Here is a 27,116-nt window from a genome sequence, read left to right as displayed (position 1 = left end):
AGTTTGGGCCACTTTAGTTTTGAGTCTCTCTTTTTATTGTGACACCTATGTAAATACTGCTAAGATTATCATTTTCTTGATATTCATCCTCTTTTTTTATCCTGACACCTATATAGTTTACAGGATCAGTTTTGTTATTTTTATAGTTCAGAGGATTAGTTTCATTAACTTCATAATCACTAGAATCAGTGTCAAGATCATCAGTTTCATGATCCTCAAAGTTGTCTGTGCCAGTATCTTGATCGTCCATCTCTCTTTTTATCATGACGCCTTCATAGCAAGAAGGATCGATTTCAACAAATACAGGAACAGGTTCAGGATCACAAGGAGTACATTCTATAAGAGCCTTTTTTATTCTTATCGATTTTTTTTCCATTTAAACCCTAGTTCTTTTAGTATTCGACGGAGGCTTGCTTCGGATCCTTTAAGTTTATGTCCGATTGTAATTGGCTAATAGCTATTAACCGAAGGCTTTTGTTTATCCGTATTTGGAAATTTTCGAATGCAATTCCTAACAAATTCTTTGTTATAATGATCCAAGTCAGTGACAGGTTTAGCTCTTTTCGCACTGTCCATGGGGTTCTGAACATATCAGTTGTTTTGGCTTCGTGTAAAATCCTCCTTATTGTGGACACGGATGTTTGCGTAGCTTCCGATGTAGTTGCTATAAGTGGTTGTGGGTCAGTAACAGTTTTGCCCTAGCAGCATCTTTTTTTCAAGATAGAAACAGTAAACATCATAAACCATCTTTCTAGTTTGTGCTAACTAATGTTATGTTAACCTACTGGTTGCGACCCTTTGAATTATAATGTCGGGAGTTTGTTGTTTTATTACTAATATAATTATTAATTCTTTTAAATCACGAGCGTAGCGAAACCAATATGCACGACATAATTTTTATTTATTTGTAAAATCACAAAAAATTCAAACAAAATACCACAGATAAAATAACAAAACAAACAAACAAAAATTGACAGCACCGACCAATCCTACTCTATGGCACCGACCTGATTGACAGCAGCTCCTTAGTCCTTTAGTTTAAAAATATGTAGTTCTTGGACAGCAGTGTTGCCAACTACTTTCAAAACCATGCGCTAAATGATACCTATCTAAGCTGTGGCTAAGGTAACCCTTGTCAACCGCTTATAAATGCACTTGATTAGAGCGAGGGTAGTCACCATAGAGATAGGTAGTCACAGAGTACTTTGTAATCATCGACATACGTCGTAGTATCTCCAAATCTTTTGTTTGTAATATGTGAAAAGGGTAGTATTAATGCGGTACCTAAGTGAAGAATAGTAATGGGTTTTACGACGCATATATTCTGCACTTGCATGTGATGCTAATTTTGTAGAGAAAAGTTTCAGTCCCACGTCAAGCCCGATGAGATGAGAATAAATTAAAACTAGTTAACTAACCTGTAAACTGTATTTATGTTATCAAAGGCTTACAATAATAATGACGATTACAATTAACCCCACCTTGCTAGGCAACCTATCGTTCAGTTTACAGGAATACCTAGCTCGTAAGTCGATTATTTTCTAATTTCTACCTGGGTAATTACCTGTGCTCTGTGGACTCGGACACTACGCATAGCCATTCCCTAATTTATAATAATTAACCGACCTAATTAACCTATGGTTATGTACTTTTAATTTAATAAATAATATCTATAAATATTTTTTGTGTTCCCGGTTTCCCACTCCCCTCATTTGACTGCACCAAATATTTTTACAATAACAAGTCTGATTGAATATTAAATGTCTTTATTTCATTATGTATAGAAATAGGTAGGCTACCTAGCTTACCTTACTTTAAATTTATTTATTCCTTAAGGATTTCTAACGCACCTTTCAAACGGCAAGCCTCAATTCATCCCTACTCAACACATGTCTATAGAGAGACGGTACAAAATCCGATACTACTGAAAAATATCATTACTTATTCCTAACATTTGCTTAGTTTTTTAAATTATTTGGTTTTGTTAGGTATTAACTAAACAGTAATGGAATGTTAGGAAATGGAGAAAAAATTAGGCCAAATACCTACGGTAGGCCGTACCTATACTCTATCCACGGATTAGCAGTTAGTATTTTATGGCTTATCTCTCTGTTTTTCAAAAACATTCGAAATCAATTAGAGAATGAACAGTAAATAAGTCGCGCAAATGCTATTGCGCTGGAACCCATATTCATTATCATCGAAATGACGTCATTTTGACGTCAGCCGAAATAAAAATATACCATTAGCTCGAAACTTCAGTCTAGTCACTAGTGCTGACGTCCTAAAAGGCGGCCACGCACATTAGCAATTTGCGGGACTTGTAAGTTTTTTGCGTCCTAAAATTTTTTACAATAAGTACATGATATCTACTATACAATAATAATATGCAATCACATTTATAATTTACTCTTCACAATATCAGAGTGAACTGGTCAAAGGCCATATTGCCTAGAGAGAGGATTTTGTCGGAGTCCAGCGCCTTCTTCGCCGCTAGCAGCAGATTGTCTGCTCGGCCGCTCACTGTGGCCGTGTACCATTTCTTGCCCAGATTACCCACACGTGGTGGTAGGATTAAAAATAACAATATGGCCCTTAATTATAATTTGCTCTTCACAATATCTGGAGTGTACTGGTCATAGGCCATATTGCCTAGAGCGAAGATTTTGTCGGAGTCCAGCGCCTTCTTCGCCGCTAGCAGCAGATGTCTGCTCGGCTCGCTCACTGTGGCCGTGTCCCATTTCTTGCGCAGCTTACCCACCCCGTGGTGTGGGATTAAATAACAATATGGCTCATTAACAATTATATTTATAATTTGCTCTTGACACTATCCGGAGTGTACTGGTCCAAAGGCCATATTGCCTAGAGCGAAGATATTTTTCGGGGTCCAGCGCCTTTCTTAGCCGCCAGCAGCAGATATCTGCCCGGCTCGCTCACTGTGGCCGTGTACCATTTCTTGCGCAGTTTACCCACCCCGTGGTGGTGGGATTAAATAACAATATGGCTCATTAACAATTATTATTTATAATTTGCTCTTGACACTATCCGGAGTGTACTGGTCAAAGGCCATATTGCCTAGAGCGAAGATATTGTCGGGGTCCAGCGCCTTCTTAGCCGCCAGCAGCAGATATCTGCCCGGCTCGCTCACTGTGGCCGTGTACCATTTCTTGCGCAGTTTACCCACCCCGTGGTGGTGGGATATTGAACCTGCAAAAGATATTGGAAGTGAAATTAGAGATCCGTCACCGTGTTGAGGTGTTTTGCAACCAATGATATATTTTTCTAGCCCCGCGTGATTTCGTCCACGTTAATGCGAATCCGATAGGAACTCTTTGGTTTTGCGAGATGCTAAAGTGCCGATGTCATTTTGTCGATATTTGCCGCTACGGGTAACATATTCATTATGTTAGCCGTAGCGGCAAATATCGTATCTATCTTTCATATTAATTTATCTTTTATATTAATTATCATCTTTTGTAACACAATATACAAATAAACAATTTCTAATTTCTAATAAATCCAGAAATATTTTTATTTAAATAAATTTAAAACATACTGACCACCATTAGCGATGATCTCGTCTCTGGCGGCCTCTTCAATGTCCTCATAGACGCGCACCGGGTCACTGAACCCAACCGTCTTGAACCCGAAGTAGAAGTATATACAGCACCCTGCATCGTATCTGAAATTCATTGAATTCACTCAGAGATCTTACATTTTATACAACCTCCATATAGGTTGGGGTTTTTTTCCCCCAGCAAACCCCCTGATAAGTGATATTTATATTTCAGGGTACTTGAATGTCGGTAAATTTAATTATAGCAGGACATGCTCAACTGTTTGCTCGGTGTCTGAGGAGCAGAAACATCCGGGTGTGTCGCGAAGCTTAAAGCGGTGGAGACAATGTGCAAGTCCACCGTGACCGTACACTTGGTCCCATAGGTTGGGGGTAACGTAGCAGTAAAAAAATATTTCCTAATTGCAGAAGAATTAGTTGCTATTTATTAAAACGTCTTTGCGAAGTGAGCTTTCTGTACTTGTAAGGTAAGATACGACAATGACGAACGACTCTGTCACGATGTCGCACTGTCCTGACGGCAACGACGGGTAAACAGTTTACAGTGCGACAAGGCTATCTTGGCGCGTGGCGAAAATCGGAACTAACGTTGCTGTCAAGTGTCCCCTTTGTTGGTTTGGATATTCTAAGCCTCTGTTCTCCAACAGCACCCCCCCTGTTAATGACATTCAAGTGCCAAGAGAGCCTTGTCGCACTGTACACACTCACGTTTGCGTCAGTCTGCACGAGATGAGGTAGTGCGTGATGCGTCGCTTGGCGCACTCGTCGCGCACGCGCGCCTTGGTGTTGCGGCACAACGCCAGCGCGCGCTCCCACGACACCGACGTCTCGAACGACTCCGCCACGACATCGCACTCTAACGCTAAGTCCTGAGAATAAACGACAAAAAATTGTAAAAGACCCTGAAGTACTCGGACGTATGAGTATAAATGGCGCACACGAATGCACGATTATTTAATGATAATATGCCGAACTAAACGCACGGACACTTTATATTATGGCTGAAAGTATAAAATAATCAAATCAAGGAAAATCAGTTGTTGTAAGGGGCAAATCCCTAATTTTCAGACGAGTCAAAGAAAATTTGCTTAAAAAAATTTCATAACTTTTTTATTTTTTACGTATCCTGATGATTTTTAGGCAGAATTTTTGAAATAACTTTATCTATAGCAGATGTAGAACCTTTGCTCATTTGAAGAAACACTAGAATCTCTTACCCGAACATAAGCAATGACGTAAGGGTATATCCAATTTCTCCATTGTTCGCCCCTCCTGGAACTCCACCATACTGCGCGACAATGTTGTTCGTCTTCTTCTCACTATCAGCCACTTGTTCCGCGGTGCCCTCCATCAGAAGAGTAACGACGCACAGCTTAAAAGGGTCGAAGCCCTTGAACTTTCTGATATAAAAGTCTTGTTCCTTTGAATAACCCTAGAATCTCTTACCCGAACATAAGCAATGACGAAGGTAAGGGTATATCCAATTTCTCCATTCTTCGCCCCTCCTGGAACTCCACCATACTGCGCAGCAATGATATTCATCTTCTTCTCACTATCTGCCACTTGTTCCGCGGTGCCCTCCATCAGAAGAGTAACGACGCACAGCTTCAAAGGGTCGAAGCCCTTGATCTTTGTGATGTAGAATCGTTTTAGGCCGTCTAGTAAGACGCCACCCCAGGATTGCTCCATTTTTAGGGCATGGCCGAAACGGAACTGTAAAGAAAAAGGGGAAATAAGATTTACTATCCACTTACGGATTTTTGACGTAAGTTTAGAGGGGTAGGGGACCCTTAGTCTAATCTTGACACCTACATATCGGCACCATTCGGAAGAAAAACCAGTTCCTACTGATGATTTTCTCATTTCACGTGACACCTTTTTAGGGTTTTTGAATTTGTACAGGGAATATAACACCAAAAATGATATTGGTTATAAAAATTTAACATCATGGATTTCCTTTTTATCATTCCTTCATCTGCTTAAATATATAAAAGGAGAAGGTGACTGACTGACTGACTGATATATCAACGCGCAGCTCAAACTACTGGACGGATCGGGCTGAAATTTGACATGCAGATAGCTAATATGACGTAGGCATTCGCTAAGGAAGGATTTTTGAAAATGCATGCAAGTGAAATAGGAGTTTGAAATTTGTGTAGTCCACGCGGACGAAGTCGCGAGCATAAGCTAGTTTGTTATATCCAATTATTTTTTTCGCACTCTATTTTATATTTGGTCTATTGTTCCTGTTGTCGAGTCTACTGTACCTGTTCATTGTCCATTAGTCGTATACTGGAGGGTTGTAACCGTTGCCTCGCCACTTCTCTCTCGAAATAAAATCCAGAGTCCCAGTCAGGAAATACTAGAGATCCGTAGCGAACCACGGGTGGTAATGGACGAATTTTCAACGTTACCTGAAAATTATTACTTAATATCGAACTCAAGACAAAGGAAAGAAGTTCTATATTCTATTCTGGAATCTAGCCCTAAGTACTTACATTTTCAACTGTCTTAAAATGTTTGCAAGTCGCATTCGACAATTTTTTTTCAAGGATGTTTGCAGTTCTAAATTTTATACAAGAACTAGATGATGCCCGTGACTTCGTCCGCGTGGATTTAGGTTTTTGAAAAATCCCGTGGGAACTCCTTGCTTTTCCGGGATACAATGTTGCCTATGTCAACTTCCGGGACGTAAACTACCTCTGTACAAAATTTTATATAAATCGGTTATACGGATGGGCCTTTCGTGGGAACTATTTGATTTTTCGGGATAAAAAGTAGCCTATGTCCTTCCCATGGATGCAAGCTAACTGTGTACCAAATTTCTTCAAAATCAGTAATTAAACTGTTGGGCCGTGAAAAGCTAGCAGACATAGACAGACAGACACACTTTCACATTTATAATATTAGTAGAAGACGACGGAAGACGCCGCGTTGGAAGACCCCGCCCCCCACAAGGTGGACGGACGACGGGAGCCGCTGGATCCAGGCGGCGCAAGACAGAGTCCTATGTCTAGCAGTGGACGTCTATTGGTTGATGATGATGATGAATATTAGTATGGATTACCTCAGTGACGACACCTAAACAGCCTTCTGATCCTAAAACAATGTGTTCCCATTCCGGACCACAGGACAGTCGAGGCACACGACAGCTTTTCTCTATTACTCCCTGAGGTGTTACTACCTGCAACACAACCCCGTTTTATTCACTGCTGTTATTCCTAGAATGAGTCTAGCACTTGAACCTAGATAGGAATTTAGGTGACCTACCATAAAAAAATAATTTTAGCATTCCCTTCTATGAGGGATATATTGTGAAGAAACTACTGAATTTTGTAACAAGGGGTATTTACCCAAATCGCGGATATCAAATTACGAACAAATCCGGAGTAAATTGTATTTTACTCTGGATCCCTGGACCAAAATGTATTTTCTGAAAAACGTTCGATAACCGCATACCACAATCAATCAAAATAAAAAATGTATTATGAACTAACTGATTTCTATCGGCGATAACGGTAAAGTAACATGTCGCATCGCAAACGAATTATCCAGGAATTTTGGACATTTCTTTCTATATTTTAAGATTATTGTGAATAATTTTGGTAATCTATTTGTTCATAATCTCTCAATTTTGATTTAATTGTAGGTTGGAACATTTTTCAGAAAATAAATCCAAATATTATCAGCTGAGTATACCTTGGTTTGAACAACCAAGTCTTCTATATTTCCATATGTGTTCTTCTTCATACCGCTCGCTCTGGTAGCAACCCAGCCGCCCAACGTGGAGAACTCGTACGAGTCAGGCTCGTGACCCACTGTGAAGCCTCGCGCTCGCATCTCCCTCTCTAGATCCTGCCCGACTATACCTGCCTAGAAATAGGAAAATTATATGAGGACGGCAGCGTAATTAATATAAAAAATATTTACAGCGTAACGCCAAACAATAACAAGGCAAAACGGATTGATCTTTTCAAGAAAATAAGGAGTTGCTATACTGTTTCGTTTTCAGTGAAACCTACTATTTCAATTGTTGTTAAATTGTCCGCAAAACTTGCTTCCTTCGAAAGACTTAAATATTCAACACAGAAGTTCCTGGAGCGTTTGCGCTTTTGCTATTCCGCCACTCAGCACATCGGACATACATTCAGTTGTAATTGATGCAAATGTATTAAAAATAATCTAAAAGGCAAGGGCCATAGAATAATGCTCTGTGTCAGTTTAAGCAGTGCTATTTAAAACTCGTTTCAAGTGCGGTGCAAGGCAAAAGGCGAAGCTAGCGATTTGTACGGGCACAACTCATCACAAACAAGTCTACCCAAATTCAAATAAGTATATCTCTTACCTGAACTCTTGCTAGCAATTGTTCCTTATCCAGCCAAAGTATAGAGTTCATATCGCTGGTGTCCAAAACAACGATTGGTCTGTTCTCATTGGCGGGACAAGTGACAGAGCCTGAGACTGACGTACCACCACCGAAGGGAATTATCACGAAGTGGTGTCGGGACGCGCTGTTTACTATTTCTTCTACCTATAAATAGTTGATGATATTCTATAGGTTTTTGAGGATATAACCCGATGTGCAGTTGAGGTTACGTAATAGCTTAACGAGTGTATGTAAACCGTAGGTACATAGAATCATTTCTTTACTTTGCGTCTACTGGTATATTCTATGCAGATATTATTATCAGGAGTCAGGACCATAAATTATTTAGCGCTTAATGTAGGATCATATCAAGTGAACGATGATGGGATCGGAAGTCCAAGTTTGAACCAATTTAATAAAAGATTAGCTGATATCCATGAATTCATCCGCGTGCAGGGTACAAAGGTTTTTGAAGAAACTTTTTAACTCGAAAACTTTTCTTAGTGGGAGCCTACGTTAGGGAACCTACATCATCACGATTGACCCATCACCCGCCCACTACTCAGCATAGGTCTCCTCTCAGACTGAGGGAACCTAAGTACATGCAAAGTTTCGAGTTTAGTAAAAATATATTATTTTCAGCGCCCTTCTGTTCTCCCGATAAAAGATGAATCAGAATTCAAAATGTCATAATGCATGACTGATTCATTAATTGATCACTTTGAAAAACACATCTGCACATGGCTAATGTTTTCTTCTCTAGACTCTACTTCATAGGTTTCATCATATTATCTCAATTCTCAAACCACCTCAAACGCCAACCCACTACAAGCACAAGTCTCTTGTTAATTAAGCAATACTGTGGAATATGCACACTGGTCAAATATGGCAGACTTCACATATCTTTGAGAATATTATGGGAAAGTCTGAGTCTCAGGTGAGCAGGTTTCCTCACAATGTTTTCCTTCACCATTCTTCGGTTTACAACCCAAAAATCCTAAAATACTAACCTGTTCATGATTCTCCGGCCATACCACAGCGTCAGGTATCCTGGGAAAACTGTTCTCCCTCAAATGATATACATCGTGTAGCGTCTGACCATGTGCCCTGATCAGTCTGTCCATACCATCTGTACTAAGCAGGGTTATCTTCTGTAGCTCTTCTTTAACGTTATCTGGTAATCTGCTTTCGGGGAATGAGGTCGGCAAAGGTAGCGTTTTGCGTGTTTTTGAGACGTCCACGTCGAAATGTTCTTTTACCCATTGCTTTGCGTACGGAAGATTCTTTCCTCCAAGTAAGTATCTGAAAATATTTTACGTATAGGTAAGTCCCGAAAATTGCTATTTCGCTGGAACCATGTTTCATTAACATCGAAATGACGTCATTTTGACGTCAGCCGAAATAAAAATATATCATCAGCTCGAAACTTCAGTCTAGTGCTGACGTCACTAAAATGGCGACCACGCGCATTAGCAGTTCGCGGGACTTATAACAACAGTATACTTCTTCTTCTTTTTCACTCTGGGCTGGTTTCCGCACTTAAACGTTTCCGTCTGTTGTGCGTGCATCGCCCCTCCCCGCCGAAATCTTCACTCCAGCCATCCAAGCTCGCTCCAGAAGCCAAATAGACCGCCCAGGTTGCCGAGGGTACAACAGTATATCAGTTACCCTTATGTAGCTATGAGTAATGAATGTAAAAAATTACTATCTTGTGGGTTACCTACTGAAAGCTTCATCAATAATTGTATATTAGCCTCGACTTAGTGTACCTACTTATTTACAACTTGTATTTAGCTAATAGAGCTATTCCAAGATTTGCATTGTGAATTCCTTGCAAGCCACGAGTCCGCGGTGGGCACGGAAGCGTCCATTTGCGCCGCCCACCTGAGTCCAGATCCAGATCCAGTCATAGCTCGTTGACACCACTTTTTTAATCACCGTGACCCGCGGGTTGCGAGACAACAGATTGAATTGGACTAGATTACAATCCGGTGTTTGACAACTAAGTAGTATCAAGTAGACATATCAATATTCAGTATCTTGTTATCAAACGTCAAAACACGCGCTTAGTATGCGAGCTTCAATGAAATACTGGCATGTGACGTCACAATGATTTGATGTGCTTTTTAGTTTAATCGATAATTCAGAATAGTTCTTACACTTAAAACTAGGTACCTACTAGCGGAAAATATAATAGATAAGAATAATATAAGAGCTAAGTATCAACTAAGTATTTCAGGGCAAAAAAGGCACACTTCAATGCACCGTCATAAAATATTCAATGGGGAATCCTACCTGCCACTTAGCCGTATCGGATATCAATAACATATCAACAGTTCTACTTATATAGGTAATGCAGTTTAGAATCGATAACATTGTATGAAATCGAGCGATTCACAAACGTGGTCACCTGCAGTTGCTATTTTCCTCAAATAAATTAGTGGTTCGCCACGAACCACCTCGCGGTATCCCATAATTCCCATAAGATTACAGAAGAAGTTTTAATTTTTTTGACCCAAAGCAAAGATAATATATTAAACTTGTATATATTATCTTTGCCCAAAGAGAGCCGAGTTATTAAAGATTTAAGTATTTATCTATTATATTCGATATATTTTCCGGGATAAAAAGAAACTATTTAATAAACTCAACGTCCATGCTATCCAAAATCAGGTCGATCTGTTGCTCCGTGCTTGCGTGATTGAAGGATAAACCAACGTAAAGAAACGCTTATTTATGCCTACTAATTCAAAATGATAAGATATCCTACTTACGCATCCACAATGATTCGTCAGTGTTTACCTATAGTATTATAGGTAAACACTGTTTTGTGCTGTTTATTTAACTAACTTCCAAGAAAACCTGTAAACGACGTATCTTTGATATTACCTACCAAAGCGGCCAAGCGATTTAGCGTTTCCGTTACGATGCCGTGTACATACCGATAAGGGGTATCCCTTATCGGTTTCTATACACGGCATCGTAATGTAATAGAAATCGGGTGTAATAAAAACTGCCATACCTCTTCCAAGTTAGCCCTTTACCATCTTAGACTATATCATCAGCTTTTGACTGCAATCACACGGTGGTACCTAACACCAGGGTGATTACAGTCAAGAGCTAACTCAATATGATGGAATAAAAAAATAATATCAATTTAATTTACTTACCTGTTACCAGTGAATGTCGTAGTGGTTTCGTTAATTACGAACATAGAGTCTTTGTAGCCCCAACCGTACCATTTCAGCAAATCTTGCCTGGAATGACAATTCATCGAAAATTAGAAGTGTAAATTTCTCCCACAGATCACATAAAAAAATTGTCAGGGTCGGTTGAGATTTGACGAAGTTGTGGATTAACATCGACAAAAATTACTATTCTGTATCCGGAACCCCGGATGTTTTTCAGGATTTCTATACCATATCTCCACATACTTATTACTTAGAATAAACACAGAATATACTTATCTAAATATATACCTAATAATAATAATAATAAATATTTTTTAATCAAGTAAACTTTCAAAAGCGCTTTCGAATCGTCGGATTCATCTACTACTGGTTCGTAATGCCATTCCTACCGAGAAGAACCAGCAAGAAACTCGGCGGTTGCTCTTTTCAAATATTTGATATAGGTACAATATTATGCCATAAAAAGTATTTGCACTTTGCAGTCCTCTGCGTTGCTGGAACGAGCTGCAGGTCAAATTCACGCTCTTTTATCATTTAGATAATCTTCAATTGTGTAATATGCTTTTTTTCAGGAGCATACTTTTATAGATTTTTCAGATATAAAAGGAAAATGTGACTGACTGACTGACTGCCTGAGAGTATCTTGCAGTGAGTTGCTCCGTTCTAAATGCTAATCCTACATCAACAGGGCATTATTTATAAAAATTGTTTACAATTAATTTATGGTTATTTACTGTTTAAACATTAGGTACTGTTTCATAGGTAAACATTAGGTAATCGTTAATGGTTATATTAGTTTGTTTAAGGCCTCTAAGTAAACATTTCGATTGCAACTAATAATACCTACTTATTACACGATTTGGAGGCCTAATATGGAAATTAGGCATTTTTTTAATGCATAGATAATAGATATACTTACTTAACTAGATGATGCCCGCGACTTCCTCCGCGTGGATTGGGTTTTTAAAAATCCCGTGGAAATTAACTAATTTTCCGGAATAAAAAGTCCTTCCCCGGGATGTAAGCTAACTCTGTACCAAATTTCATCAAAATCGGTTAACCTGTTAGGCCGTGAAAAGTTAGCAGACAGACAGACACACTTTCGCATTTATAATGGACTTAAATTATGGAAGTATGGATATTGTACAAGTTAAGTATATCTTATCATCTAAGGTAGGTACTTCTCTGCTTGTTTGTATACTAGATGATTTACGTGACTTCGTCCTGGATTTAGGTTGATAAAAATCCCGAGGGAACTCGTTGCATTCCATCTTCGGATGTCGCTTGCAAATTTTTCGACCCGCAACGGCACCGATTCGGATCGTTCGCGTGTGTGACACGAGTCCGCGTGCGAGCGCTTGCGCGCGTTCATAGTAAACAATATTTTATTGTAGTGAGATTGGACTTAGTTAATTCATTCCGTGAACAATGCTCCGAATAGGAGAATGATATTCTTGACTTCGGAAAACGAAATTCGGAACCAGTGCATAAATCCTCATACAAAATACTTAGTACCTACTACGGCTGTGTCGAATGGTTTCGATTCGGATCGGATGCAATTCGTACTACGTACAGTGCAGTCTTACAACGCACTTCATTTCGCAAGATAGGTGTAGCTTAGTATTCTATAAATCGTACCGAATACGTACCAAGTCTCACATACTTTGAATAAGTACTTATAGAACCATTCCCAACTAGTGGTAGATGCATTTGACGATTCAAAAATAGGTAGGACTTGTAAAAGTTTAATTGAATAAAATTTATTTTCATTTTGATTTTGATAGAACCTTGTACTGCAAAACAACGTACATTGAACGTTTCTGTACTGGGTATGCGCCACGCGCATTCGGTAAGATCTATAATGCCGCAGAAAAACGTGCGATATTAATGCCGTGTGAACGGGGTCTGAGGTTGAGATCTAAAGAGCGTACCTTGACTTTGCTCCATGACGTTTATTGTGATTATGCTTTGCTCATACATGAGACACTGTTAAAACGAGACAGCGTTATATCACTTGCATATAAATCTGTCCCGTTTTAACTAATACTTAAGTCTGAGCAAAGTCAAAGTACGCTCTATAGATCTCAGCCTTACCCCCCATTCCCACTTGTCGTTTGTCGGGCCCGGATTTAAATCAGATGTTCCAGTGGCACAATATTTTATATGAAGCTATTCACACTTGTCGGAAACCGATTTTGTGTCAAAATGTACTGCCACTCGAACATCAAGCGACAAACGACAAGTGGGAACGCACGTACGGTGCAGCGAGTTGCGGTGCGATTTTGAATCAGTAAATTTGAATTTAAATGTATCAAAATACGGTGCGGAATTAATTCCGCAGTGCGCGTGCTGTTCACAGATTCTGCGGGGAAAAAAAACGTACGGAAATTTTCCGTGGTGCGCGCTAGCTCTTACACTACATCAGTAGATAAGTATTTCAGAAGTCATGAAGTTCTTAGTGGGCGGGTCCATATTTCTACAAAACGTGAAGTACATCTAAATATAAACACTACAATATTTACGCTGTCAGGAAGCATAGCCATGTTATCTCTCTATCAGTGACATATTATTATTATCTAAACTATTTTCCCACATATATTTTCGGAGATTTGTTGTTGCGAATTATACATTTGGACAGTTTTTTGATTGAAAGGTTCGATAAGTAATTTTCTTTAAAATAATTAGATATTTTTAGGGTTCCATACCTCAAAAGGGGAAAAAAGAACCCTTATGATCACTTCGTTGTCTGTCTGTCTGTCGTGTCCGTCAAGAAACCTATAGGATATGTACTTCCCGTTGACCTAATCATGAAATTAGGCAGGTAGTTTAGTCTTACAGCACTACTAGCTTATGATCGCGACTTCGTCCGCGTGGACTAAATAAATTTCACCACATTAGGGGTTGAATTTTCAAAAATCCTTAGCGGATGCCTACGGCATAATAGCTATTTGCATGCAAAATTTCAGCCCGATCCCAAAGACGTATTAGACAAATAAAATGTCTATGCCTGATCCGTCCAGTAGTTTGAGCTGTGCGTTGATAGATCAGTCAGTCAGTCAGTCACCTTTTCCTTTTATAAAATAGATAGACTAAGGGAAAAATTTCACAAAAAAAATAAAGTTTTGTGCTTCCGAAATAATTAGTTTACTAAATCACAACAAGATGGGGCTGTGCGGCATTAACTTGCTTTTTACTATACTGGTTTGAGATTTCTTGTATGATAGTGCGGAACCCTTCGTGTGCGAGTCTGACTCGCACTTGACCGATATTTAATATTTTTAATGAGTAAATGCGATGTTTTTCTGGGATTTTATGCTTGTGTGAGGACACAGGTCACGATGCGAAGCGTACAGGTTAATCGAGAGATTTAATTTTAAAAAGCCTGACGCCGAAATAAATTAAATAAGAGCGCTTGTTATCGCATTATAATAATAGGAAATCCACGTCCCGTTGGCACCCTTCGGGCACGAAACCCTAAAAAAGCGCTTATCTTCTTCTTCTAAATATATAAAAGGAAAAGGTGACTGACTGACTGACTGACTGATCTATCAACGCACAGCTCAAACGACTGGACGGATCGGGCTGTAATTTTGCATGCAGATAGCTATTATGACGTAGGCATCCGCTAAGAAAGGATTTTTGTAAATTCAACCCCTAAGGGGGTGAAATGGGGGTTTGAAATTTGTGTAGTTCATGCGGATGAAGTCGCGAGCATAAGCTAGTTTTAAATATTAGGCAAGCTATTTTTAATTTATTTTTATAGGACTTCCAAGAGACGCAAAATTTTCATATTCATAATATTCCTATGCAAAGATCAAGCAAGAGTGATGAATGCTTGAATTTTTTAAAAATTGGTTATGGACAAAAATTCCTGTGATAAACAAAGTAACATTTTTCGGAATTTATCGAAATATTTTGGCGGGAAAATATAATAATCGAGCGATGTTTACATACGTAACGTTATGATATTTTTAGAATATTATGTGTGCAAGTTAATTATACCCTGAAAACTAGATCAGGTCACCAGACAGCGCGCGATGCTAATTATTAATTATTAAGTACATCCTCTTGCTTTTATGAAATCAAATAATTTCACATTTGGACCTACCTATATATCATAAAATACGCTAGGAGACTTAATACAACAATTAGACTAAAAGTTCATAGAATTACATATGTAATTTAAAGTAATTAAATTAAAAAATAGAGTAAAATGTACCCACCGGCGTCTAGGAATAACACTTTTAACTTTTATAACAGTTTCATATTTTTTTTTCACATCGGCACCCTTAGCGCCTCTATTTTGGTTTTTATCACTGAAACTACTAGTTTTATTATTATTCACAGCTTTGGTTTTGTTGTTTTTACAATCTTCTTTATTTTCTAACATGTTTTTAGCATTATTCACAAAACCAGATGACATTTTTAGTTGTGCAGCGATTATAGATTATGTCGGCGTACATTTGGTACGATTTTATAATTCACAGCTGCCGCGCAAGTCTGAAATTTTCATCGGTAAAGCAGTTTGACTGGTAGCGACATCTGATGCAGATGTCAGCCCTTTTCCAAACTATCGTGAAAGTTTCAGCTTCAAAGAGTTTATCTACTTGTTACTAGATGGCGGGATTTAACGAACGATTGGGTGAATGCATAGACAGAGATTTCCTTAGGCAATGAGTGAATGATATTTTTTTGTCTACAGAAAATGATCAATAGGTAAGCTTTTTCTATAGCTTTTGACGTCCGAGGCTTTTTCGTAACTCTTTAGTCATATGTACATATATAGGGCGCCATCTATCAGTGATTTTCGTAACTTCTGCATAAAGTCAAAAAATAAGTAAAAAGTTCAAAATAGTTTCTCTACTCACTACTAGATGACAGAGTTAGGCAAAGTTCTGAAGGTTCTGAATTTTAGGCACTTTTATATACGTAGCGCCATCTATTCCTGCTTTTCCTACAACATGAAAATGAGAGTAGTAGGCACTACACCTTCATCAACTAGCACTAGGCACTATGACTATAGAGGTAACTTCTTGATTATATTTTATAACAGGGGCTACTGGGGGTGATCTGTGGCTGCATTATAATACGAGGGGCAGATGTTTTTTTTTATATTAGACAAATAAATATGAGACAAATTAAGATTATAAGTAAGTAATATTATAAGTAATCTTTCAGCCTATTTATTCTGGTTTTCTTTGGTTGCCTGAACCAGGCACCAGCTGCACCAGGGCGGAATTATTAAGGATTTATATTTAGGACCAATAGGATGAAAAAAATAATAATTTGTTCATATTTTATTTTTTATTAAAATGTTGTAAATTATGTAGGTACATTTACATTGTAAAGTCTAAAAAATTACAAATATTACTAGGTACTAAATAATGTTGAAGTACGATTACATGACTTTTTCTATCTGTTATCTCAGTAAATGCTCAGTAAATTGTCCTCTGCGAGACTTTACGTACAAAACACATAAAAGCTTACAAAAAAATCTAAAACAACAAGTTATTTATATAAACAGTAATTTGACCAGTTAAGTAAATGCATTTCAGAGCCTCAGTTTTCCAAAACAGAGACATGCCACGAGAATTAATTTTCAAAAAACATTTTCAGAGACGATTAGTAAAAATAGTAAAACCACAAAATGAACCACTTTCTAAATTCTACGATCAACACAAACAAGAAACTTGAAAATAATTTGGATTATAATATCTAGCACTAAAATTAATTCTAACTTTAAATCCAAGGCAATCAATATTTTTATATTATGAAATATCTAGGTAAGTTGTATGGTAGCATAGCATAAGAAATCGAGAATAGGTTCATTTTGTCTCCATTCTGGAAATAGGTACCTACCTACATGTCAAATACACGAATATATTAATTCTAGTCGTATTTGTGGCATCATGTCCTTAACTCTAGATAATAATTTAAATTCGTGACGCAGTCTCAATAAAATATCTAAGCACCTATCGATTACTTAACCTAACTAAGCATAGCATTTATTTACACGAGTAAGGAATTTTCACAATAAAATGACTTATTATATTTTTTTTATTTGAATTAAGTAGGTATGTTCTTAACATGGAATAACATTTTAAGAATAGTTTAATGCCATTACAATTATTATTATTGTTATTTTATAATATTATAAGGTCTACGAATAACAATTATTCGTAGTAGGTAGTAGGTACGTACAAACTACATTCGTTACTTTATATGACAGCTCCACGTTTTTTTGAGCTTATAAATTTTTTATTGATTTTCGCGATTTTTTATTATTTGGGGTATTAAGTATTAAAATTAAGATAATATGTACCTTGTAGAGGTAGAGTATTTTTATAGAGTAAGTAATAGAGTAGAAGCTCAATAAAAAATCCGAAAAATACTTAAAGTCTTTGCTAGGTACTGTTTTAGCAGAATATGGGTGTATTTGATCAAATAATAAGGCATGCAGTTGAGATCAAATTATTTAAACAATCGCAAAAATATTATTCGGGTTTCCAATCAAAATTCAATTTAATATATTTAGGAAAGTATAATTCCACTGGCAACTCATGCATTAATTCCAACCTAAATCATTTTTTATTAACTGTACTTAATAGGTAGGTACATTAAAATCAATTATTATTAATTAAGAGGTCGAATTATGGCAGTAACCTATGATATTCAGCGGAGCTCTTGTCCTTTTCGATCACGTAAAACGACTTAGGTTTCCCGTTGCCAGAATAATATTTCCTGAAGGAGGTCTTCTTGGAAGGTACATAATACGCTAGTGCGTCGATCGAATTCGGATGTTTCGGCCATGTGGGAGTACTTTCTACGTTCACCACAGCGTCGTCGAATCTCGCTTGGGGTCGATTTTTCGCTAGTTTTTGTATGACTGGGAGGTTCCAGTGATACACTCGGGCTGGTTTGCCGTTGCTTTTCATCTGTAGGGGTAGAGTTCTCGCTGACGCGGGAGCCGGGTCGGGGTGACTGTAGTAGTTCATGTTCGGAGGGAGCTTGATGACGTACATCCTCGAGTCGCCGGTTGCGTGTCGTCTACCCTGTTCGGCTAAGCGTTTCCTGTGATGCGCGGCAGGTATTCTGAGCTTCTTGAGACCGAGGGAGCTGAGCAGCTCGTGTGTGGTTGGTTCTTTCCTGTCTAAGGTGAGGTTGTCGTCGGCTGAGGATGCGGGCGCGGCGCAGGTCGCTGCTACTGCGAGCAGCAGGGTTGCCGATCTGGAAAGATAAAAAGATTATGTTAGTATATAGAATGGTCATCTATTTACATATTACTGGTATTATTAGTATTGGTACTATTTACATGGTACTGTTCCTGTGTTATCAAACGGCGTAGTTTAATTTGAAATTTAGGGACTTTTTCAATTGACCGACTTTACCTTTTTTTGAGACTACGTCGACGTAATATTAAGTAGGTATTCGATTAGGTTAGTACCTACTGTGAAGAAGACATGTTTTACTAAATGAGTTAATAAAAACTATTCCCCGCTAGAATTCCCAACGAGTCACACTTTATTGTGGGTGTGACTGGATGGGAAAACATTCTGTAGATTCCAATAACAACGACTCATACCATTACACGATTGCGTGTGACTCGTTGGGAACTCCCCTCGGTTTGGTAAGGGGCCTATAGGTCAGTGGGTATAAGGGATATGCTAACGGAAACTGAAATCAGGAATTCAATGTATGATTCTGATTTCTGAGTTCCTCCATCAGCGTTGGAATTTTTCATCGGGCTTCCCGATTTTAACGATGTTGTTTTTGCATTTGTTTAACATAACCTAATATGTAATCTATTCCAACTCGTTTTTTTAATAAAAAAATTAATAAAATGACGATATTTAACACAAAACTGAAAACAGCAATGTAAATTAAAACTTTCATACGCGCGGGATCAGCTGCTTAAAAGAGTTAAAAGAGGGTCTCTCTCTACGAGTATATCTCGGTCCAAGTATCTAGAATAACACTTTGGCTAGCGGCAGAGGTCGTTGATTGCAGAGCGTTATGATTGCATTGTTCGCGATATATTGCTTGCTCAAAAATTATAAAACTAGTAGGTACAGTTTCGAAATAATTGGTATTTGTTATTTCGTTATAGGCATTAAGAACTTATTAATTAATTAGGTATACCTATTCACAAAGTCCCTTGTCCCTTACACCCCTATATTATGCTCTATTTTCTCAACAGCTTCGATATTACCGCATTCCATGTTAGGCTTCTTACAGCTCTATATTTACCATCAGATGCAAACATGTTATCAAGAAAAACCAGATTGCAAACTTGTTCAGCATACTTCCACTTCTTTTCTTAATTAAACCACATTTGAATGCAAAACTTTTAATCTCGAACAAGCAATCTCGAATGCCTAGATTTAAATGCGTAATTGTTATGACTACATATTAAGAGATAGTTGGAAAATACGTCTTTTTTGTTGTAATCTAGGAGAAGTGAGACAGGTAATTAAGTTTTTGCACTTAATTTGTTTTACTTAAGCACCTAATTATATGTAATTAGGTAGGTATTCTATTTCTACGCACTCTGCAGGGCAATCGTTGAGGTATGTTTTAAAATTAGCAGTTTAATTTTTCATACGAGTCAACCTTGAAATGACATGAAATAAAAAGGACTTACTAATTAATTTATTGCATTTTCACTTGTATTTTCTAAAAATCGGTCATTGTGGACTCACACACGAAGGGTTCCGTACCTACCATCGGTACAAGAAAAAGACGGATGGATGGACGGACGGACAGCGAAGTCTGGTAGCCTTCCCCGAGATGCAATCTATCTCTTTACAAAATTTCGTCAAAATCGGTTAAACGGATGGGCCGTGAAAAACTATCAGACATACTGACAGAACTCTTTTCATTGTAGCAGTGTAGCATTTAGCTGTCAGCATTGTAACAAATGCCGGGCATTAGCTATGTTAGTTAGTGTCCATTAAATGTCCTAGGCTTAGATGAATGGTCCTAGGTATTCATCCTACAATAAAAAATCACTTTACTAGTCACAGCGGCTTTGTCTGTCGGTTGTTTGTCGGTAAGAAAAGCGCCTTCCATATGCATGCGAGTTTCAATTACGGAGTATGTCCAGTTTATGTTTTGACAAACTCGCTTTATGGATGGAATGCCGCGGGCTATTCATTTAAGACCGGGGTATACCGAGCACAAATAGTTAAACATCCATACATACCTATTAATATTATAAACAAACGAAACTGTGTCTGTCTGTCTGACTACTAATAAATGCGAAAATGTATCTGCCTACCACTACTAGACACACTTACCGGGTTTTGACGAAAGATAGATATCTTTTTATCCCGGATAATCGTAGTTCCCACAGGACTTGAAGGACTTAAATCTACTAAGACGAAGTCGCGGGCATCATAGTAATTTTTTAATTTGAATCAAATAAAACGCGCGATCTGGCAGCGCAGCGTGACGGTAACGTGTTTAGCGCGGCTTGTAGAAGTTGTAATACAAGGATGTATGAAAATATTCACATTAAAATTGCATAGGATTACAAAACAGAGACAGCGCTATACTAACTTCTTTCCGCGGGTAGAGTATAGTTACCAATTTTAGAGACATGTGTATTCCCGGCTTAACTAACTATTTTAAACGTCAAAGATCGATTTGTTAGGTTTGAATCAACCAGTAAATGTATATTTTATGGTTAAACTGAAATCTTTTATAGCCTAATAAAATCTATCTAGAATTTGATTTTAGTGTAATAGAACCTAGCCATTTACGGTCAGCATTTATCTAATAGAAAAATTGTCTGTTTTGCCGGTTCTTAGAAGGCCGAACTAAATAAAACATTTGTGTTTGATTGCAAATAAAGGCTATCGAACTATAATCTATACAGATTTTCATTTTTCTGTATCATCAAATTAACCTAAACAGTTTTGTCGTTCTTTTCGCAACTATTTTACTTTTAATAGTAATAGGTAGGTACAGATTTTCATCATAATCGTAGAAAAGGGTTTGTAAAACTTCACAGTATACCTAGCCATGTTAAATAATAATTTCCGAAGGTGACTGTCAATTTTCACATAAAAAATCTGTAGTAGGTAATGAAAGCTTACATAGATAGGTCCCTACCTACATCCGATAAAAAAGCCTGTTTTAAGAATATTATGGTAGATTGATATTTTCAGGTTGTTATATCAAAATATAGCTATTCAATGTTTTTTTCAACAATCATGACGATTTTTAAGCGACCTGTAATCAGTCCCTAATCAGAAAGATATTAACTTTAAAGTTTTGCTCGTTTCTGGTAATTTATACAAAAAATTGACAACAGTCTACAAGAATTCAAATAAGCAAAACAAGTAATTATTACCTACTTAATATCAGTTTTAATACTTAACTTCAGTTTTATTTAAGTGGATAAGAGCGTGTTGTGCTAACAGCTTTACCACCATAACTTCATAGAGTATGCTAATTGCCGCAAGACATAACGCAATGCATTGGGGACACGACTTTAGCTGGCTGTTTGTCTTCTCTGTCTGCGACGAGTAGACAAACAACTTGAAGAGACAGCACTCAATACATGGACATACACACACCTCGCCACTTTAATATAAACCTGAACAGCAAAGAAATAAAGTATAAAATGCAAAGTGTAGAGTTAAACGATGCCCATTGTTCCTCTTTAAGATGAAAGCCTTTAAAGAACGGATCTATTTACATGTTTGTTTGAACACTTCATAGTTTTCCCAGAGAACTAGATATTGCTTTATGTTGTACTAGATGATGCCCATGGCTTTATCTGCGTGGATTTAGGTTTTTAAAAATTCATTCTATTTTAAAAAGTAATAAATAGCATATCCGTCTTAGGGATATCTATCTCTATTCTGTGTGCCAAATAGCTGAAGCCTGCGAATTCTTGGCCTTAGATTATTTAATTCCGTGGGAACTTTTTGGTAGCTTATGTCCGTCCGGGATGCAAGCTATCTCTGTACCAAATTTTGACAAAATTTTGCCAACATTTTCTATGGTAGGTATAAGTACCTACTTTATTTTAATGTAAAATATCTGTTTGTTATCATTTAATTGATTCATACTTGAGCTTGCGCTTTTTGAAAATCAAAATAGCCTATGAAATACCATAAAAACCATTAATCATAATGACTTTAAAAAACATTAAAACTTAGTAGGTTTAATCTTTCTTAGAGTGAATGAAATAGCATAATAGCAATAAAAACCATTATAAGAATATTGGATATAGATGGGTCCCTTTATACCTTTAGTAAAAGGTATTCAATTAAACGAAAGAAGATTAGTGTTGAAATTGTGATTGATTATGATTAAAATTATTATTTATCTGTCTACGTGTTTTTTTACATTGTCTTATGAGAACATAGAGTATGAGAAGCATCGAAAAACCTTTTCACATGCACATATTTTCCAAATGGTTTTTAAAAAACATCAACATCACCCAATTGTGTCACAGCGTGACTCGTTGGGAAGTGGAAACTCATCGAAATTTTGTTTCCATTGAGTCGCACTATTACTATAGTCCGCGACAGGTTGAGATGGCAATCGGGATATTAGGCGGGGGGACACCCTCGACCGCACCGGGTTAGCGCAGGGCCTGTGCGGGTGTGCGGGGCGTTCCCTCCCCGATAGCTATCTCGACCTATCGCGTACTATAATTGCAACCTTTTCATCTATTAGAATTTTAACGAGTCATACTTCGGTACTGTGGGTGTGACTCGATGGGATTTTTTCGATAGATTCCCAACGAGTCACAACTCACACTATTAAACGGTTGGGTGTGACTCGTTGGGAACCCATCTACTATTTGTACCTAAGAATGCTAATTATTCTTGCGTTAGCATTTGCATTGCTGTGGCAAAGAGGCCGTTAAATTGTAATAAATACCTAACACGAATCCACATTTGAAGAGGGATTTGCATCGCATTTACGTTCCGAGTCACAGTAACTAGCTGCCACAATAATTAGATGCGACTGAGCACAGTTATTACTCGCACGCATGCACTTTTATCAATTTCCCAACCATACATAATGATTACCATATTGTACTCGTAGTGTGTAGTGTACGCAGGTAGCCGTAGGTAGGTACATAATGTATATAATCAATTGCTCGTTCATACGGAACCTGTGTTGTAAATTTTCGTTCTCACGTCTATTTCCCAGACATATTATGCCAACTTACAATATACATAAATATTATTATGTAGGTATATGAATAATTGAATAATGTATGATAACCATAGGCATAGCTTTTCTTCATTACTATACGAGTGTATAGCAAAATAAATTTACGGATAATTAATTTATTTTGATTTTATTGTTACGTTGGCTATTAAGCCATCTTCCTTGGTTAGTAACTACACGTACTCTTGATTTTACATTGTATTATTGATTGATGATTGATTAATTATTATCAATATTTATTTATACTGGTTGACGTGCGCTCCCGAATAGGAGATTCGGGAGGTTTCTTGGATACCTAAATAGGAGACCATCGTCATAACCACTAGGCTATCACCTCTATTTTATTTATAAAAATAAAAGCTTACTGACTGACTGAATGACTATCAACGCACAGCTCAAACCACTGGACGGATCGGGCAGAAATTTAGCATGCAGCTATTATGACGTAGACATTCGCTAAGGATTTTAACAAAAGCTAATCCATACTAATATTATAAATGTGAAAGTGTGTCTGTCTGTCTGTCTGCTAGCTTTTCACGGCTTAACCGTTCAACCGATTTTGACGAAATTTGGTACAGAGGTAGCTTGCAACCCGGGGAAGGACATAGGCTACTTTTTATCCCGGAAAATTTAAGAGTTCCCACAGGATTTTTAAAAACCTAAATCCACGCGTACGAAGTCGCGGGCATCCTCTAGTCTAATATAACAAACAGGCAGATGCAATAATTTTCACACGCCTCTCCCACAAGAACCGTTAAAGCTCAATAGCTCGTATGAAGAGCTCTTAGCTGCAGGGCGGGATCTATTGACTAATCTGACATCTATTGCATATGCGGCTCAATACCGTTCTTAGTTCTTAGTAGGCCCCACCAGGTTCCAGTGGATTTTATTGGTTCGTAAAATTTGGAGACTTATTTGTATTATATGAAGGTACTTATAGTGATATTTTTAGGGTTCCGTACCTCAAAAGGAAAAAAGGAACCCTTATAGGATCACTTTGTTGTCTGTCTGTCTGTCGGTCTGTCAAGAAACCTACAGGGTACTTCCCGTTGACCTAGACTCATGAAATTCGGCAGGCAGTTAGGTCTTCTAGCAGACATTCGGGGAAAATCTGAAAACTGTAAATTTGTGGTACCATCACACAAAAAAAATTAAATTGTGGTCATAAACTAATAATTAGTATTTTCAATTTTCGAACTATATCAAGTGGGGTATCATATGAAAGGTCTTCACCTGTGCATTCTAAAACAGATTTAAATTTATTTTTATGCATCAAAGTTTTTGAATTATCGTGCAAAATGTCGAAAAAAAACGACTATAGAACGGAACCCTCGTAGCGCGAGCCTCGACTCGACTCGCACTTGGCCGGTTTTTTTATTCGCGCTTGTCCACGATAACAGCCAGATAGGAAGTGATGGTGGGACGCGTTTGCCTAGAAGGCAATTGATTACGTATGATTAGTAGGAAATACTGGTTTCGGAAGAGTATTTCGAACCATAGCCATGCGTATGAGGAATGATGAAGGTTTTATAATATTACTAGCTGATGCCCGCGACTTCGTACGTGTGGTTTTAGGTTTTTAAAAATCCCGTGGGAAATCTTTGATTTTCCGGGATAAAAAGTAGCCTATGTCACTCTCCAGGTCTTTAACTATACCCATGCCAAAAATCACGTCGATCCGTTGCTCCGTTGCAACGGGATTGAAGGACAAACCAACAAACAAACACACTTTCACATTTATAAATTACTAGCTGATCCCCGCGGCTTCGCCCGCGTAGATTTAGGTTTTTAAAGATCCCGTATAGCCTATGTCACTCAGGAATAATGTAGCTTTCTACTGGTGAAAGAATTTTTAAAATCGGTTCAGTAGTTCTAAAGATTACCCCCTACAAACAAACTTAACGACATCGGGCCGTGCAGCAGAAATCGTAATATTTTAATTTCGCCATAACTTCAAAACCAAACGTCCAATTTTAATCATTCAAAGACCAAATATTATCTCCATAAACTGTTCTTAGTGATGAAATCATTTATTTTGATAAGGATTAATAGCATGAGTAAAATAAACGCGTTTAAATGTAGTCCAAAAAAAATTCAAGATTTTTAAATAAAAAAATGGTTGCTGTGCCTCACTCGACATAGATGGGTATAGTGTGTCGCGGACTTTTTTGTAGATATTTATAAGATCTACAATTAATTAGAACATTTTATGGTTCTATCTTTTATAGTTTAGGCAGCGTACGCAAAATAAGTAACTTTTCTGGTTGATTTTTTACACCTTGTGTCCGAAAAACCCAAATATCTTACGGAACCCTATTTTTTTCCAAAATAAAATATAGCCTATGTTACTCGTGGATAATGTAGCTTTCGAATGGTGAAAGAATTTTTAAAATCGGTCCAGTAGTTTTTGAGCCTATTCAGTACAAACAAACAAACAAACAAACAAACAAACAAACAAACAAACAAACAAACAAAGTTTTCCTCTTTATAATATTAGTGTAGATTAGTGTAGATAATAATAGGAGTAACACGGCGCGGCACTAGCTGTCCCAATAATAGATAGATAACTCTTTGACGGTTGCTCCGTTTCGACGTGATTGAAACCAACAAACCAACAAACAAACACACTTTCGCATTATGGGTACTGATGATAAGTACTATTAGGTGTACCCTTACCTAATCCATACTTCCATTCTAATATTATAAAGAGGTATAGTTTGTAAGTTTGTTTGTAGGAAGTAATCTCACGAACTACAGAACCGATTTTAAAAATTCTTTCACCAGTAGAAAGCTACATTATTCCTGAGTGACATAAGCCATATTTTATTTAAAAAAAATAGAGATCCCTACGAAAATTGTCATAAGCTACCAACCCGTACGAACTTATGAATGCGAAAGTGTGTCTGTCTGTCCGCTAGCTTTTCACGGCCCATCCATTTAATTGGTTGGTATCTACAGAGATAGCTTGCATCCCGAGGGAGGACGTAGGCTACTTTTAATCCAGGAAAATCAAAGAATTCCCATAGGATTTTGAAGATACCTATAGATAAATCCACGTCGACGAAGTCATATGCCATATTTAATCTCCTCATCTTGACTATTCCAAGGCGTCACAGTGCCGCCAAAGGAACTAATTTGTACACAATAAAAGAACGTGGAATGGAATGTGGAAAATTACCACAAATCCCCATAGTCAGCTATTTACGTAAGACTAGACATGAATACGAAATTATAGAACTAACCTGCGGTCTAGGCACGGTGACCGACGCGACCGACGCGAGGTGCGGTTCAAGTAAAAAGTAAAGAAAATTATGTAAATTACTGAATTAAATGAAGCTACAAAATTGTCCTATTCGCTAGTTTTATTGCACACTTTTGCTTTTGTGTAATGACGTTTGGTTTGTCCTAATTACTTTGTGGTTTTATTGCAAACTTGCATACGTGTGGCATGGCGTTGTGTTCCGCTGACGCAGTTTACTTTAAATATTAGGTAGTAAGTAAAGTACACGTAGAATTACTATTATCTACTGAAAATCACTACCCATATTATTATAAATGCGAAAGTGTGTTTGTTTGTTGGTTTATTGGTTTCTTGGTTTGTCCTTCAATCACGTCGCAACGGAGTGACAGATTTCCAGAGGCCTCTTTGATTTCTCATGTACATTCACCCTGAAAACATTACACTCCTTTTTTGGACAGTCGTGTAAATAGATGCCTGGATTTACAATAGTAAAAAGAAGAATAATTTCCACAATAAAATAAAACTTGAAAGAGGGAAATGCGCAAC

At 37.6% G+C, this 27,116-nt stretch overlaps 2 protein-coding genes across 3 annotated transcripts in view; both read right to left on the bottom strand.

The window, feature by feature from the left end:
• Positions 1–2,108: 2,108 nt before the first annotated feature.
• Agps (alkyldihydroxyacetonephosphate synthase) lies at positions 2,109–15,607 on the bottom strand. Its single transcript, XM_034974561.2, has 11 exons — positions 15,358–15,607; positions 11,114–11,200; positions 8,954–9,245; positions 7,923–8,108; positions 7,277–7,450; positions 6,645–6,761; positions 5,845–5,991; positions 5,024–5,290; positions 4,286–4,446; positions 3,561–3,682; positions 2,109–3,207 (listed from the first exon to the last, which is right to left on the bottom strand). The coding sequence occupies exons 1-11, from the start codon at positions 15,555–15,557 to the stop codon at positions 3,023–3,025; spliced, it is 1,938 nt and encodes a 645-aa protein (XP_034830452.1). The 5' UTR covers positions 15,558–15,607; the 3' UTR covers positions 2,109–3,022.
• An 811-nt stretch (positions 15,608–16,418) lies between these two features.
• LOC117987893 (uncharacterized) overlaps positions 16,419–27,116 on the bottom strand; it is a 51,697-nt gene continuing 40,999 nt past the window's right edge. Inside the window, exons 1-2 of one of the 2 annotated variants that reach the window (XR_011237463.1) lie at positions 26,572–26,736; positions 18,222–18,361 (exon numbers count right to left, since the gene is read on the bottom strand). Coding sequence is in view for 1 of the 2 variants with exons in the window: in XM_069502612.1 (XP_069358713.1) it covers positions 17,785–18,361 (577 nt within the window). In the remaining variant the exon portion in view is untranslated. Of the gene's footprint in view, positions 18,362–26,571; positions 26,737–27,116 lie in introns of those variants that run through there. The other variant, XM_069502612.1, reaches the window with a different exon arrangement.

This window comes from Maniola hyperantus, chromosome 13 (genome assembly GCF_902806685.2).
Source record: "Maniola hyperantus chromosome 13, iAphHyp1.2, whole genome shotgun sequence".
In the NCBI taxonomy this organism is placed as follows: Eukaryota; Metazoa; Arthropoda; class Insecta; order Lepidoptera; family Nymphalidae; genus Maniola; species Maniola hyperantus.
The sequence above is the reverse complement of the archived record's forward strand: the minus strand, read 5'-3'. Positions and strand labels throughout refer to the sequence as shown.